The sequence below is a fragment of the Leptonotus elevatus genome, chromosome 5 (genome assembly GCF_054856555.1).
Source record: "Leptonotus elevatus isolate MCC_2025b chromosome 5, RoL_Lele_1.0, whole genome shotgun sequence".
In the NCBI taxonomy this organism is placed as follows: domain Eukaryota; kingdom Metazoa; phylum Chordata; class Actinopteri; order Syngnathiformes; family Syngnathidae; genus Leptonotus; species Leptonotus elevatus.
Window position 1 is genome coordinate 26693259 of NC_141243.1, and position 15764 is coordinate 26709022.

The 15764-nt window shown below is 43.0% G+C and overlaps 1 protein-coding gene across 2 annotated transcripts in view; it reads right to left on the minus strand.

Moving 5' to 3' along the window:
* top3b (DNA topoisomerase III beta) overlaps window positions 1–15764 on the minus strand; it is a 93232-nt gene that overhangs the window by 57584 nt on the left and 19884 nt on the right. For both annotated transcript variants that reach the window (XM_086076100.1, XM_086076101.1), the window contains exons 10-12: window positions 8166–8271; window positions 4151–4297; window positions 3876–4049 (exon numbers count right to left, since the gene is read on the minus strand). In XM_086076100.1, coding sequence (XP_085932226.1) covers window positions 3876–4049; window positions 4151–4297; window positions 8166–8271 — 427 coding nt within the window. The remainder of the gene's footprint in view (window positions 1–3875; window positions 4050–4150; window positions 4298–8165; window positions 8272–15764) is intronic.

The window sequence follows — 15764 nt, forward strand, 5'->3', positions numbered from 1 at the left end:
TTTGGATTATTGTCATGTTGCATGATCCATCTTCTACCAGGCTGTAACTTCACAAAGAACGGCTTCATGCTATGATCCAGGATTTCACAATATTCCCCTGAATACATGATTCCCTGGACAATGTGAAGTTGTTCAGGTCCTGAGGATGAAAAGCCAGCCCAGAACTTAACATTCTCACCTCACCACCCTGCTTCACTGTAGAGAGAAGGTTCTTTTGCTGGTATGCAGTGTTGACGTTTCACCAAACATGACTGTTTTAGTTGTGACCAAAAAGTTCAATTTTGGATTCATCTGTCCATAGAAGGGACTTCCAAAATGCTTCCGGTTTGTCCAGGTACTCTCTGGCAAAGTTGAGATGGGCAGCTTTGATCTTTTTTTGTAAGCAGAGGCTTCTACCTAAGCAAGCCTTCCATGAAAGCCTTGTTGGTTGACTTTTCTCCTGATTGTTGAAGCATGCACATGTGTTCCAGATGCAGCAAAAGTGGTCTGCAAGTTCCTCGATGTGATGCACAGGTTAGCTTTCACCTGAATTATCATTTGTCTTGTGGGTCTTGATGATATTTTAGAAGGTCATCCACTTCTAGGTTGGATTGTAGTAATTTTCACTGTTCTCTAGTTGCACATGATCTTCCTCTCAGCATGACTGACCTGTATGGGTTCACCTGGGTAAGACTAAAGTGATGTGCTTTTGTCTTGGTTTCAGTCAGTGATGCATAATTTCTTCGCTAAATTTCTCTCATTTCATTGGTCCATTTGTTATACCTGATCCTTCTTGACTGCATGTTTTAAGCAATGCAGCTCAGGGTTCATTTACTTTTGCACCTACATGAATTGACCAAAAACAATTTTTAATTTAGTTTTGACTACACAATTGATTTTAAAAAATGCATTAAAATGCCCCCTCCGTGAGTCATCACCTTATCGTGGTGGAGGGGTTTGCGTGTCCCAATGAACCTAGGAGCTATGTTGTCTGGGGGTTCATGCCCCTGGTAGAGTCACCCATGGCAAACAGGTCCTAGGTGAGGGACCATACAAAGCATGGCTCAAAAGACCTCAATGATGAATGCAAACTTTGGATCTTGGTTTCCCTTGCCCGGACGCGGGTCACCGGAGCCCCCCTCTGGAGCCAGGCCTGGAGGTGGGGCTCTAAGGCGAGCGTCTGGTGGCCTGGCACAGCCCGAAAAGGCAACGTAGGTCCCCCTTCCCGTGGGCTCACCAATGGTGGGAGGGGTCAAAGGGGTCGGTGCGCAGTGAGTTGGGTGGCAGCCAAAGGCGGGGGCCTGAGCGGTCCGACCCCCGGCTACTGAAGCTTGCTCTGGGGATATGGAATGTCACCTCTATGGCAGGGAAGGAGCCTGAGCTGGTGTGCGAGGCTGAGAAGTTCCGACTAGATATAGTCTGACTCGCCTCCACACACAGCTTGGGTTCTGGTACCAATCCTCTCGAGAGGGGCTGGACTCTCTTGCACTCTGGAGTTTCCCACGGTGAGAGGTGCAGAGCAGGTGTGGGCATACTCATTGCCCCCCCCCCCCAGCTAGGCGCCTGGACGTTAGGGTTTACACCGGTGAATGAGAGGGTAGCCTCCCTCCGCCTTCGGGTGGGGTGACGGGTCCTGACTGTTGTTTGTGCTTATGTACCGAACAGCAGCTCAGAGTACCCACCCTTTCAGGAGTCCTTGGAGGGTGTGCTGGAGAGCGGTCCTCCTGGGGACTCCCTCGTTCTGATGGGGGACTTTAACGCTCACGTGGGCAATGACAGTGAGACCTGGAGGGGCGTGATTGGGAGGAACGGCCCCCCCGATCAGAACCCGAGCGGTGTTTTGTTATTTTACTTCTGTGCTCGCCACGGACTGACCATAACGAACACCATGTTCAAACACAAGGGTGTCCTTATGTGCACTTGGCACCAGGACACCCCAGGCCGCAGTTCGATGATCGACTTTGTAGTCGTGTCATCGGATTTGCGGCCGTATGTGTTGGACACTCGGGTTAAGAGAGGGGCGGAGCTGTCAACTGATCACCACCTGGTGGTGTGTTGGCTCCGATGGCGGGATACGATGCTGGTCTGACCGGGCACACCCAAACGTATTGTGAGGGTCTGTTGGGAACGTCTGGCAGAATCCCCCGTCAGAAAGTGTTTCAACACCCACCTCCGGCAGAACTTCTCCCTTATCCCGAGGGAAGCGGGGGATATTGAGTCTAAGTGGACCATATTCTGCGCTTCCATTGTTGCGGCGGCCGATCTGAGCTGTGGCCGTAAGGTGGTTGGTGCCTGTCGTGGCGGCAATCCTCGAACCTGCTGGTGGACACCAGAGGTAAGGGATACCGTCCAACTGTAGAAGGAGTCCTATTGGGCCTTTTTGGCCTGTGGGACTCAGGAGGCTGCTGGGTACCGGCTGGCCAAGCGGAACGCGGCTTCGGCGGTCGCTGAGGCAAAAACTCGGACAAGGGAGGAGTTTGGTGAGGCCATGGAAAACGACTTCAGGACGGCTTTGAAGAAATTCTGGTCCACCATCCGGCGTCTCAGGAGAGGAAAGCAGTGTACCGTTAACACTGTGTATAGTGGAGATGGGGTACTGCTGAATCGGTGGGGAAAATACTTCGAAGACCTCCTCAATTCCACAGACACACCTTCCTTTGAGGAAGCAGGGTCTGGGGACTCTGAGGTGGGCTCCCCTATCTCTGGGGTCGAAGTCATTGAGGTGGTTGGAAAGCTCCTCGGTGGCAGGGCCCCGGGGGTGGATGAGATCCGTCCGGAGTTCCTGAGGGCTCTGGATGTTGTGAGGCTTTCGTGGTTGACACGCCTCTACAACATCGCGTGGACAGTGCCTCCGGATTGGCAGACCGAGGTGGTGGTCCCCCTTTTTAAGAAAGGGGACCGGAGGGCGTGTTCCAACTATAGAGGGATCACACTCCTCAGCCTCCCAAGTAAGGTCTATTCAGGGGTGCTGGAGAGGAGGGTCCATTGGGAAGTCGAATCACAGATTCAGGAGGAGCAGTGTGGTTTTCGTCCTGGCCGTGGAACAGTGGACCAGCTCTACACCCTCGGCAGGGTCCTCGAAGGTGCATGGGAGTTCGCCCAACCAGTCCACATGTGCTTTGTGGACTTGGAGAAGGCGTTTGACCATGTCCCTCGGGGAGTCCTGTGGGGGGTGCTTCGGGAGTATGGGATACCGAGCCCCCTGATACGGGCTATTCGGTCCCTGTACGACCGATTTCAGAGTTTGGTCCGCATTGCCGGCAGTAAATCGAATTCGTTTCCAGTGAGGGTTGGACTCCGCCAAGGTTGCCCTTTGTTAAGGATTCTGTTCATAACTTTTATGGACATAATTTCTAGGCACAGCCGAGGTGTTGAGGGGGTCCGGTTTGGTGGCCTCAACATTGCATCTCTGCTTTTTGCAGATTATGTGGTGCTGTTGGCTTCTTCAAGCCGTGATCTCCAACTCTCACTGGAGCGGTTCACGGCCGAGTGTGAAGCGGTTGGGATGAAAATCAGCACTGCCAAATCCAAGACCATGGTCCTCAGTCGGAAAAGGGTGGAGTGCCCTCTCCGGGTCGGGGCTGAGATCCCGGATAAGCGGTAGATGATGGATGGATGGCATTGAAATGCTAAACCTACACCTGTTATTTCATATACAATGTAATGGTTCAGATTGAACAACTAAATCTGGTTAAAACAATTGGAAAATCGAAATTGCTCAAGAGGTTCACAAACTTTTGAGCAGCAATGTATATGTATATCACATTACTGTGGCGCTGCTGCTACGAGTTTAATTATCAGCATCATCAAAAAAGGTTGCTACTTATTTGTAGAGCCAACATCACACAAATGAATGAACACAACATTTATAACGCACAGTAAGTTATTTGAAGTACCGATGCCGTGTTTCTCCATAAGAGTGATTAGTTCAGCCTCTGTCAAGTAATCTGGAGGACTAGTCTGCTTTTCCACAAGCTTGATCTCATCTACTGTGAAAACATCTCCACTTTCACAGACAGGTAGGGCTTCTTCAAGAGGGATGCCCTGCCATGGCATCAAAGCTGTGTAACCTGGGCATAAAAAAAAAAATAGTATTACATTTTTCAACCAAGGAAACCCAAAATGCCCAGCTGTCCTTGGTGAAAACAATTGTCTGTATTACATCATTTACCTGGTGAGATTAGGGTTTTTCCACTACATGTGAACGTTTCAGTGCCGATGTTGAAAACAATGGTTGTCTGCAGATACTTGCAGTCCTGACTAACTGTAGCAATGAAATGTCTTGTGATGTACTCATAAAGGCGCCAGCCATCACTTCCTTTAAGAAAAAGAGCAGCGCCAATTAGTAGTTGGAAACAGTTGAAAACAACATGGGGTACAGAGCCGAGCGCCTAAGGAAGCCTTATCACTAATCTGCGCAATATGATTTACTCTTCACAGATGCAGACTTAAAACATTGTTATTATTATTATTGAGAACATCTGACTACATTTAACCTAATCCGTTTGTCTTAAATTTGCTTACTTTAACTTTGTTCATTCTAACTGATCTTTTTCACAGGCATTTATTGCTTTGCTTATTTTATTAATAGCACATATGAAATGCCACAATATTATGTTACTTATACTGTAAAGAGTTTAAAAGAACTGAAAACATCAATCATGTAAGGAAGTACATGAATGATAGATTATGTTTAACTCATTCAAACCCAAAAACGTATAAATAACTAAGTTTTTTCAAATGTTTTTTTTATGCTAGAGCATACAGAAAGCTTTGATACAGCTTCTGACATGAAGAGGTCACCTAAAGTAAGGGTAGTTATTTAAAAAAACGACCAGCAGGCGACAGCAGAGTATAAGAGATCAGCCAGAACCATGTTGCGACAAGCTATTTTACCCAGTGTTTGCAACAGGTTCGTGAATAATGATTAAATTTAGCTAAATTCCAATGCTAATTGCTGCAAAACGGAAACAAATACAAACTTTTTTTCCTGATGAAAGAAGAGACTCTAATCTTTCTTTTGGTCAGTTCCTTGTTTTTATAGCAACAAAAAAAGAATATTCTGTGGACCTTGCAAAATCAGTCAAAATCCAGTAAAACAGCCAGGAGCGAAGGGGGTTGCTTCAGTGAAAATGGCTGGGGGTGAATTAGTTAAATAGTAGCTCTAAACATCGTTGAAGGGGTCTCAGTATAGGTGTCACACATATTTTCATCAAATATTTATTAGGTGTCATGCCCTGGTCAGACTACAAGAAAATAGCCCAATTTTAACCTGACAGACGTGTGCATGTCGTGAATGGTTTTGAGTTGTCTTGCCTGTGTAGTGTGACCCACTGAACGATTGGTCACCTGGTGTCTGGGACACTTCACGACCACAACAACGAAAGTCTGGCATGTCAGAATTTTTGCTCGTCTTGTCATTTCCATAAGTTATCCGATATTTACTCCTATAGTATTGCAAAGCATTTATTTATCGGTATAACTTTCAGGGTTCGTACACCTTTTCCATGGCCAAATTCAAAAAACACTTTCAAATTTTCAAAAGGACTTTCAAGATCAATTTTCCAGTCTTTCGAGTACCCTTCAGCTGGCTGTCTTTGCTGTGCCTGCCTCTAGCACGTGCGCCACTCAATAGCGTCCATGCAAAAACTCACCTACTAGGCTTTGTTTCCGCGGCGCGTCAGCTCCCGCTAATAAATTTAATGAGAATACGGTAGCTAGTGGACCAAATCGAAAATGTCGTACCCAAACGTATTAACACACTCACGTATATTACACCCCTAGTGTTTACCTTACATCATGTGCGCTAACAAGCTGCGCTTATATTTTTAGTTGAGTGAAATTCTTCTGAGCATTATAAATTATCATTGACAAATGCTTACTTTTTTCCTTTCATAGCCCATTATAACTGTGCGTAATTAATATGTAATCTAGCGCTGACTGACATCTCGCAGTTTAGATCTGGCATGTACCAAAAGGTAAGCAAAAAAATCCTAGCTAACGTTAGTTAATTGTAGGTTTAGTAATTCTGTGGCTTACTTTATATGACTGGAGAGAGATCACTCTCCGATAGCGAAAAGCTGAATTTCTTTTTTGCATACTTTGCAGGAGGCTACACGTGGATTTGGTGCATGTTTTATCCAAAGTTTGTATTTTTAATTTTCTCGCCAATGTTTATTAAAACGAAAACCTCCCAGCATGATGGACCGATGAACCACTGTCCTCGTGGGGGCGACGATGTCACGGGATTCAAGACAACAACCTAACGTAATGGCGCGTGCAAAGCCAACAGATCAAGTTGCTTTAATTTTTAAGGAAACTTCTTTTATTTGTTTCCATTTTATAATTAGCCTATATTAAGTCAAGTATTTCAGAATTCGAATACTCGACTGAAAATGCTATAGAGTACTCGAGTAATCATTTTAAAATATATTTTTGCTTGGATAAAGTATTTTTAAGTTCACAACAAAAAATAACACATTTTCACTTGATGAAAAACCAATTGGTTTCTTTTTTCTTAAATTTGTTTTATTTTTCAAATTGTACATTTACATTATACGGGAGGGTAGTGGTTGTGCATTAATTAATTTGGACCAGCTGAACAATAATAAGGCAAATATGGACTTTTATTCTTTCGCATTACAGGTTCAAATATACTGTAAATGTCATTAAAAATGACAAAATACTAGCGCATGGTCCTCAAATCAGCACCAGAGGTGATTGGTGCTTCTTTTGTTTTTATGAATAGAGTCAGCACCACCCGTGGTCTTCATGCTAGCAATGTTCTTATATCCAGCACAGTGGAGGCAAGAGAGGAATTTGTCCTGTTTTAGGAGTCCTAAGAACGGCTAATGGTGTTTTATATTTTGCTCATGATGTCAGCACAGTTTATTTTTTATTTTTTTAATGGGACTGTAGACATGTTTTAAAGTGAATCTTGATTAAGTAGTTAATAAATGTTGTTTGGAGACGTCATTTTGATGTGATTGATTATCATTTTTATCAGTTACTATCTGTTTTTAATTAAACTTTCAGAAAAAACTATGCCAGGGCCACACAAAAATTAAATTTACTGCTCTATAAAAAAAGAAGACATTCAATTCATATTTAGCACATTTGAGTTAGCCTAACATGTTGGTGTGGACCTTAATTGGCAACCATTTGAGTTTATCCACATGGCAGCTTCAGCTGTTTGAGCACAGTACTCTAAGCAGTGGTCCGGTGCCCAATCTTTTTTGCGTAACACAGCACTTTCAAGTGGCGACGTACTTTGACGAGCCATTGAAGCCGCGGTCGTCCCCACGTTCGGCGGCTCGGCCACAGCGGCCACCGCTAGAGTGAGTCTAGCAAGCTACCGTTTCCAGGAGAGCAAACAAAGTCACATAACGCGGTGGAAAATTCAAAATAAAAGCATCATAAAGTGTTACTCTTTATGGACATGGATGACTTGGGAGTCTTTTGATCTGAAATTAACCCGAGGAAGCAATCATAGCGGCTGTTAGCTTGAATTTGACTTTGAGAGGCTGCCCTGCCCGCAGATTGCTGAATAAACGAGTACTCGAGGCAGGAAAAAGCCCTCATTGATTTTTTTTCCTACTCTATTTACTCAGGATTCATTCCACCCTTAATTGAGTCAAACTGCCGAGAAATATGATAAACACTTTCAGGCATTTACAAACACTTCACCCAAAATTCAAGCACTTTTCAAACCTTGAAAACACAATATTAATGTTGCTGCTGTGTGACTCCTCCTCTTTAGAGCAGCAACAGCTTTGTAACTAGGGACTACCCAACAAAAAGAGAGGGCTTGGCGGAGTGTGCTTCAGAGCCCGTAGGAGATTGTAACCGAGCACATCTCTGTCCGTTCTCCTCGCGAGCAAAAACAAATCTAAGTCTCTTGTCTTCCTTCCTTGTCTGTTTAATAAATGTTCTAGGTTGACTGAGCCTGACACATATACACCCTGCCCTGCCTCTTTTTTTGTGCCGCCTCCGCGACAAACAGTCAGGACGTGGTGCTCTTGGCAAAACAACACATGATGATCGAGTGGTGTCTTATCGGTTTCAGGCGTGTAGTGTGGCTACACTTCCGGTCCACAACACAGATTAAATTTATCGATTAATCTGACAGCATGAGTGTCATGAAAGACAAAACATGTCAAGTAGTTTGAGCTGGGTATAAGACTCACCCAATTCTTCTTCTGAGGCAGCACGCATGGGAGTTATAGGTGGATGATCACCAACGTCAACTCCCTTCTTGGGATGGTTTATTCCATTTGATAGAAGATTTTTCACCTAGTGATTAAAAACACAGCCACACAGAATTTTGATTATACTGTACATTTGCCATGTACGGTTATGTGAAAAAAGTACTTTACCATAATTTAACAACAATGACACCAATTACTTTATATGCTGTAAACGTTTTGATTTGACACAAAAGATGAATGAGACATGAGAGCTGTACTATACAATATTTTCAAGTAGGTATTTGCTGTATGTCTGTATCTGATACATTCATCCATCCATGATGAAAACAATTTTAGGTGAGGTAATTTCCTTCCCAATTTCGGTCTAATAATTATAGAATAGTTATTGTGCATTCCTATAAAAAAAGACTTGTAAATCAAAGCTAAATAATAATGCTATTAACTATTCCATAACTTGACTAAAATAACAGAACTTGGTAAAACAACTTTTTAAACATATGCTCCAATTGTTTAGAATGAACTACAAACAACATTGAATCTGGAATCACTCCCATCATTCAGTGTTTTTAAAAATGATTTAAAATCAGTAATGTCAGAAACATGCAACTAGATTTGAACTTTTACTAGAATTTAACTAGATGTTATTTTTAAATAATTTGCTTGTTATACATCTCATGCATGTATGAGGTCTATGATGCAGTAGTAGCTTATAGCCAGTCTTGTTTTGTCCCTTATTTTTTTATGCAACTATCTGCAGCTTGTCTTGGCCAGGACTCCCTGAATTATTGTAACTGAATGGGATTCTTCCTGGTAAAATAAAGGTTAAATGATATTACACTGAAATGTTTTCAATCGATTTTTGTGGTGGCCATGGCTTAGAAGGTAAAGCCGGTTGTCCAGTAAGCGGAAGGTCCACTTGTTCGATTGCCGCTCTCTCCAAATCACGTATCGTTGGGTCCTTGGGAAAGATACTTCACATACATTGCCTCCAGTGCCACTCACACTGGTGTATGGATGCTACGAATGTCTGGTGGTGGTCGGAGGGGCCGTAGGCGAACACTGGCAACCATACTTCCGTCAGCCTGCCCCAGGGCAGCTGTGGCTGCTTACCTAGGTTTCCGTCGCCAGAGTGTGAATGTGTGATTGCAAGAAAAATGTATCCATTGCAGGGTTTCCATCAGAAAACTTGCCCGGTGGTCTGGGCAAAATTCGACCCAGGGGTGGGTTGTCGACCGACCGACTGACATCCAGCGATTACTATTCGTCATTCGTTGACGGGGGAAGTCAGTACACACAATGCTCAATTTATTTTTCTTTTGCGGAACAGTTTTGTGACTCAATGACTTAATTTGCATATCTAATTAATAATTTTGCGGCCTTATAAAACCCTGCAGGAAAGCCTGCATTGTAAAGCATCTGAGTGTCCAGAAAAGTGATATATAAATCTGATGCATTATCAATCTACAGGAAAAATAAAGGAATTGGCCTCGTATGAAAATAATTAGCTTGTCCTTTATGGGCGCAACACACAGAAGGGTGATGTCGCTCAGAAGCAGGGCGACAAGGAATAACGCCTGCCCCTCCCATGGCGCGACAGGTGACAGTCATTTCATTCATTGTGAAATTTCACGCTCGTGCACGTAGATCTGGACACAAAGGCCTGCGACATGATATCAGAAAGTTGAATTTTTTTCCAATTTTGCCACTGTCGCTGGATGCTAGAACCAATCAACGGAGGTCTCACTGACGAGTAGTGGTGCAACGGATCATCACTGATCCGTGGTCGGTTCGGATCGCGCACGATCCGCGGATTGGTTAGTGGGGGGAAAAAAAAGAACAATGCGCATTTCACACGAAAGGAACATGATCAGCCCACATTCACTATAATAGCAGCAGAGGAAGTTAAAAACTCTTGTGGATGATGTAAGTCGCATGTATGGGAGCATTTTGGAAACTTGGGGTGAAATTAGTCCTCAAATTAATGATACAGGATTGTTTTTTCTGCCTCGTCTCGACACCATACAGACATGTCAAGTAAGCTGAAAGATACTCAACGTAACACGCCACCTACGCTAAGGCTAACTTCAAAATAAAGTCAATGACATTTATTATGAAGTTGGCCCACATCAAGGCGTGACGGCTAGCTTGACTTCCCTTTCACAATTTAAGGATTTTTTTATTGTAGTTTTGATTGACAAAGTTGCGACCAACATAATTCAACACTATCTCGAAAAACCACCAATTAATTACACCGTCATTGTATGATACCGCAGAAGTCTCTGATATAAGTGGCTAGCAGCTAGCTGTTAGCATTACCAACGAGTGCCTGGCTGGTAGCTGTAAACGAGTCTGCTGACCTGAATTCTTTTTCAATATTCTGGACCAAGGCTACTTTGTGATTTACTTTCCATGTTGAAAGAAAGGGAATCTGCTTTAAAGGGATTGCAACATGAAAAATCTACTTTTTGGGACTTTTAGCCATGTTAAAATTCCTCACCAAAAACATGACCAAAGTTGTGTTTTCCTCCATTCGCCCCTGTATGAGAAATTCTAGGTTATTCTGCTCTCTAAGACCCAGCCCCTCCCAACCTGAGAAAACGAGTTGTTGGCACTGTTTGACGTCATTGCGTGCGGCCCCACCCCCGCACCGTTTGTGCGGACTAAACGCACGCCCACTTTCTCTGAGACCTCCCTCCATGGGATAATGACAAAAGTAGCCTTTATCAATGAACATCCATCCATCCAACATCTGCCGCTTATCCGGGGTTGAATCGCGGGGGCAGCAGCTTTAGCAGGGAAGTCCAGACTTTACTCTCCCCAGCCACTTCAACCAGCTCCTCCGACGGGATCCCAAGGTGTTCCCAGGCCAGCCGAGAGAGACGTAGTCTCTCCAGCGTGTCCTGGGTCGTCCTCGGGGGCTCCCGCCGGTGGGACATGCCCGGAACACCTCTCCAGGGAAGCGCCTAGGAGGCATCCGAACCAGATGCCCGAGCCACCTCAACTCGTTCCTCTCAACGCGGAGGAGTAGCGGCTCGACACTCCCGGATGACAGAGCTTCTCAACCTATCTCTAAGGGAGAGACCGGACACCCTGCGGAGGAAACTCATTTCGGCCGCTTGTATCCGGGATCTTGTTCTTTCGGTCACGACCCACAGCTCGTGACCATAGGTGAGGGTAGGAACATAGATCGACCGGTAAATCAAGAGCTTTGCCTTTCGGTTCAGCTCCTTCTTTACCACAACGGACCGATACAGAGTCCGCATCACTGCAGACACTGCACCAATCCGCCTGTCGATCTCCCGCTCCAACCTACCCTCACTCGTGAACAAGACCCCAAGATACTTGAACTCCTCAAATTGGGGCAGGATCTTATCCCCGACCCGGAGAGGGCACTCCATCCACCCTTTTCCGACTGAGGACCATGGTCACGGATTTGGAGGTGCTGATTTTCATCCCAACCGCTTCACACTTGGCTACAAACCGCTCCAGCGAGAGTTGGAGATCACGACTTGAAGAAGCCAACAGCACCAGATCATCTGCAAAAAGCAGACATTCTGTCCAAATGAATTCAAAGCAATCAATTATTCTTTACATTTGCAAAGCCAAAGTGCAATGAAATGACAATTGGCTGTCTTAAAATCCATTGGCTACAAACTACAATTAAAACATTTGCACTGATACATTTAAATGAATGGATAGTGCAGTGGACAGTGCGCTCGCCCCATAAGCAACAGGGCGCGGGTTCGCGACTGCTTTGGTGCTTTTTTTTTTCTCCTCCTCCTTTTTTCTAACCTCTCTGCTCCCCTCCTCTTTCACGATTTCTTGCGGCAAGGACCTGGTTTTTTTCAAATGTTTATTCAAGAATTGATGGCGAGTCCATTTTAAAAATCAGCTTAAAACCTATCTGTATGTTTCGTGGGCATTGCGAAGCAGACGTCATGAGAGGGGCGTGGCAGCCACAGGGGGAGAGGCGGGATTTTGCTGAACCAAGCGTTTGACTTCCGGGTAAGAAAAATAGCCACCGAAATAACTCATATTTCATAAGAAATTACATGGCGATTGTGTCAAAGTTAAGATTTCATCATTATATGCCTATAGTTAACTGTGGAAGGGCTTAAAATACCATGGTGTAGTCCCTTTAAATTGCTTTCAGGTATTTAAATAAAAAATAAAAATAAAAGATAAATAGAACTTTGTTGTCATTTATTTATAAAACATTTTTGTCCATTAAAAAAAGAAAAACATTCAACTCAAAATGTCAAACATAGCATTTTTGATTTTAGGAACACAACGTTAAGCCATTAATACCTTGTTATTTTACACATGGACCATGTATATAATAAGAATGTTTCTGCCTCCAATAGCACTTAAAGTTGTGTTCATAAATCCTAAACGGCTATATTTTAAATTTTTAGTAATTTAATAGAAAAAGCATTTTACAAAATAAATGAAGAAAAAGTAGTATTTTTGTTTTGTTTTTTGGCTGATCCGAAAAACGATCCGATCCGTGAGTCAAATCCGTGACCCCAATCGAACCGTGACTTTTGTAATCCGTTGCACCACTACTGACGAGCCAATGAATGCAGGGCATGATACACATTAGCATGGAGGAGGATTTAGCGATATCTGACTTTCCAATTCTTTATGATACTTTTAACGCAATGATTTCAGAGAATAAAAAGGCAGCTGCATGAGAGCTTGTTGGTTCTAGGATTTATCTGTCTTGTAAGTTTGCTTTCGCGTTTTTGTAACAGTTAAAATAATAATTAATTTAACTTTTGTAGAGTAGAGTTAACAGCGATAGTTCATTTAATTCGAATAAAAATATTCTGAATCTTCATACTGGAATTATTTACTGAAACTACTCCCTCCAATTTCATAGCCAATCAAGTCTGTTGTAAACAAGCGACGCAAGAGGGCGTCTGTTGTCGGCGCGGTCGCGATTGCTTATCGCATCCCGTGTGTTGAGTTTGACCTGGGAAACGATGAGGTTTGCATTTCTTTGTTGTTTGCATCCCATCCCGTGTGTTGAGCCCATAACTGGTCATAAATTTGTCATTACTCCAAACAATTATCTATTAAACAAAACAAAAATGTTGGTACAAGGTTCTGTCTTATGCTCGACTGTATTGATGGGCCATGCAGAGTTCAGCTTTTGTTACCATGACAACTGAGCTAGAGCATTGCAACAAGTGCTAATTATGAGCATAAAGTCTGTGTGCGTTTGTTTGGGGTGTGAGGATGGTATCCATAAAGAATCAATTGTATTTTCACTCATGGAAGTAGCAGTTCATCACCAAGGTGCCGAATTGTAATTGTCAGTTTGTGTGGACGATCTGTGCACTCGGTGCATGCAACAGAGGACACATCATCGAACACAAACCCGCCCCTGTCCGTGGATCAACAACATAGCCGCAAAATTCTAATGGGCTAGTTGAGACAATTTTCTTAACTGTGCTACAGTTGGTATAGTAGTGTTGGGCGATCATATAGCATAAATATAAAATCTTGATTTTTGTTAGTCATTCTAGACGATTACAATTTGAATCGATTTTAATCTAAGTAATGAACCCAACAAACGTTTTAGTGCTGTCAAAGTTAAAGTTTTATAGCTTTACCTTTGACAGCATTAGTTTATTCAAAGCTGCTCTCTGTAACAATTTGGCCAAAAATGTCTTTACAATAGCCTTTTTATTTGATCATTTATGACTGAAACATCTTCCAATTAGTAGATTAACACCTTAGCTGTTCACAATGGGTACTCCTGCAAGCCAATAGTTTTCAGACTGGATTCGGGTTTGAATTTCCTGCCCTCTGTGCGGATGTGTACGACACTGCTGTATGTGAAAAAGGGTCTGTGCAGTTTCATTTTTTGTCAACAGGTGGCTGTAGCAATTCAAAATTAAATTTTAAAGAACGTTTAAAATAAAATAAAAATCTGTGAACAATAATGTATAGTATAGATTTTAAATCATTTTAATGTAAACTTAACATTCTTAGCTTGCACCAAAAATCAGCTTTTCATAGCTTTTGCATAACTTGGCTCTTCTCATGCTCAACTGGGTAATACAGTGAGTTACGCTGAAGCCGGCCTCGCTACCATCAGTTCTTTACATGCTCAACTGGGAATAGCGAGTTAGTGCCCGACTGTAGCTATAGAGATATGTTAACAAAAAAAAACTGAAAGAGAAAGAAAAAGAAAAGAAAATCACAACGCACTTGCGAGGAATGGAGCGGTAAACAGCATCACAAGACGTCAAACACTACAAGCGCTGCCTCCGTTTGACATTGTTGTTACAACAACCTCTCAGATGGATCAATAATGTGACTCAGTCTGAACAGGGCCAGATCGCATTTAGACACTTGCTAAAAACAGTCTGGACAGTCAGCCCGAAAAATTGGATTTGAGAAGAAATCCAATTGGAGTCAGATATACCTGCAGTCGAACGTAGCCCTAAACCACCCATCCAGCATTCTGTCACTTGTGCAACTCACAATAACAATGGGATATAACAGAACTAAAGAACAACAGCTTTTAGCCATGTTAAAATGCTAATTACTCACCAAAAACATCACCTAAGTAGTATTTTCCTCCATTCACCTCTCTATGAGATATGTTAGGTCATTCTGCTCTCCAAGCACCAGCCCCTCCCAACCTGAGAAAATGAGTTGTTGGCACTTTTTGACGTCATTAGAAGTGAATCCACCCCCGCACCGCCTCTGCGGACTAAACGCATGCCCACTTTCTCTGAGACCTCCATGGGATAGTGACAAAAGTCAAGTTCTGTCCAAATGATTTCAAAGCAATTAATTAGACTTCACATTTGCAATGCTTAAGTGCAATGACAATTGGCCGTTTTAAAATTCCAGAAAAGGTTCTGACCAACACTGGTGTAAACTACAAGTAAAATCTTTGCGCCGTTGAACCTAACTGAAGAGATAATGTAGTGGTTAGCGTAACCGCCTTGTAAGCAGCAGGTTCACGACCCGCTTATTTTTTTCCCCCTCCTTCTTTCCTTTCTCTTCTTCCCTCTCTCTTCTTCCCTCTCTCTTCTTCCCTCTCCTCCTCAATTTCTTGCGGCAAGGAGCTGTTTTGTTTCAAATGTTTATTGAAGAATTGATGGCTTGCGTTGCGTGGCCATTCAGAGGAATTTTCAAACGCAGAGCTCCAACAGCAGGCTGCAGCCAGCTCGCCGACGGTGCGGCAAGCACACGAGGAGAGGCGGGGTTTTACTGAACCAGATGTTTTACTTCCGCGTTAGGAAAATAACCAGCAAAACACCTAATATTTAATTTCAAAAAAATTATATCCCCATGGTGTCAAAGGTCATATTTAATCATTATATGCCTATATTTAACTGTGGAAGACCTTAAAATACTAAATGGTGTAATCCCTTTAATAATCCAGATGAATAGTGTGCCTAAATTTCACGAATTAGCTAATTTTCAAATCATCCATTTTTAAAATGATGAATTAATCAAATTAATTTGATTTATTGCCCAGACCTACATGATAGTGTAATTTCACTTGTGATGTAATCAGGCAATTAAAAAGTCAATTATCCACATACAGTATGT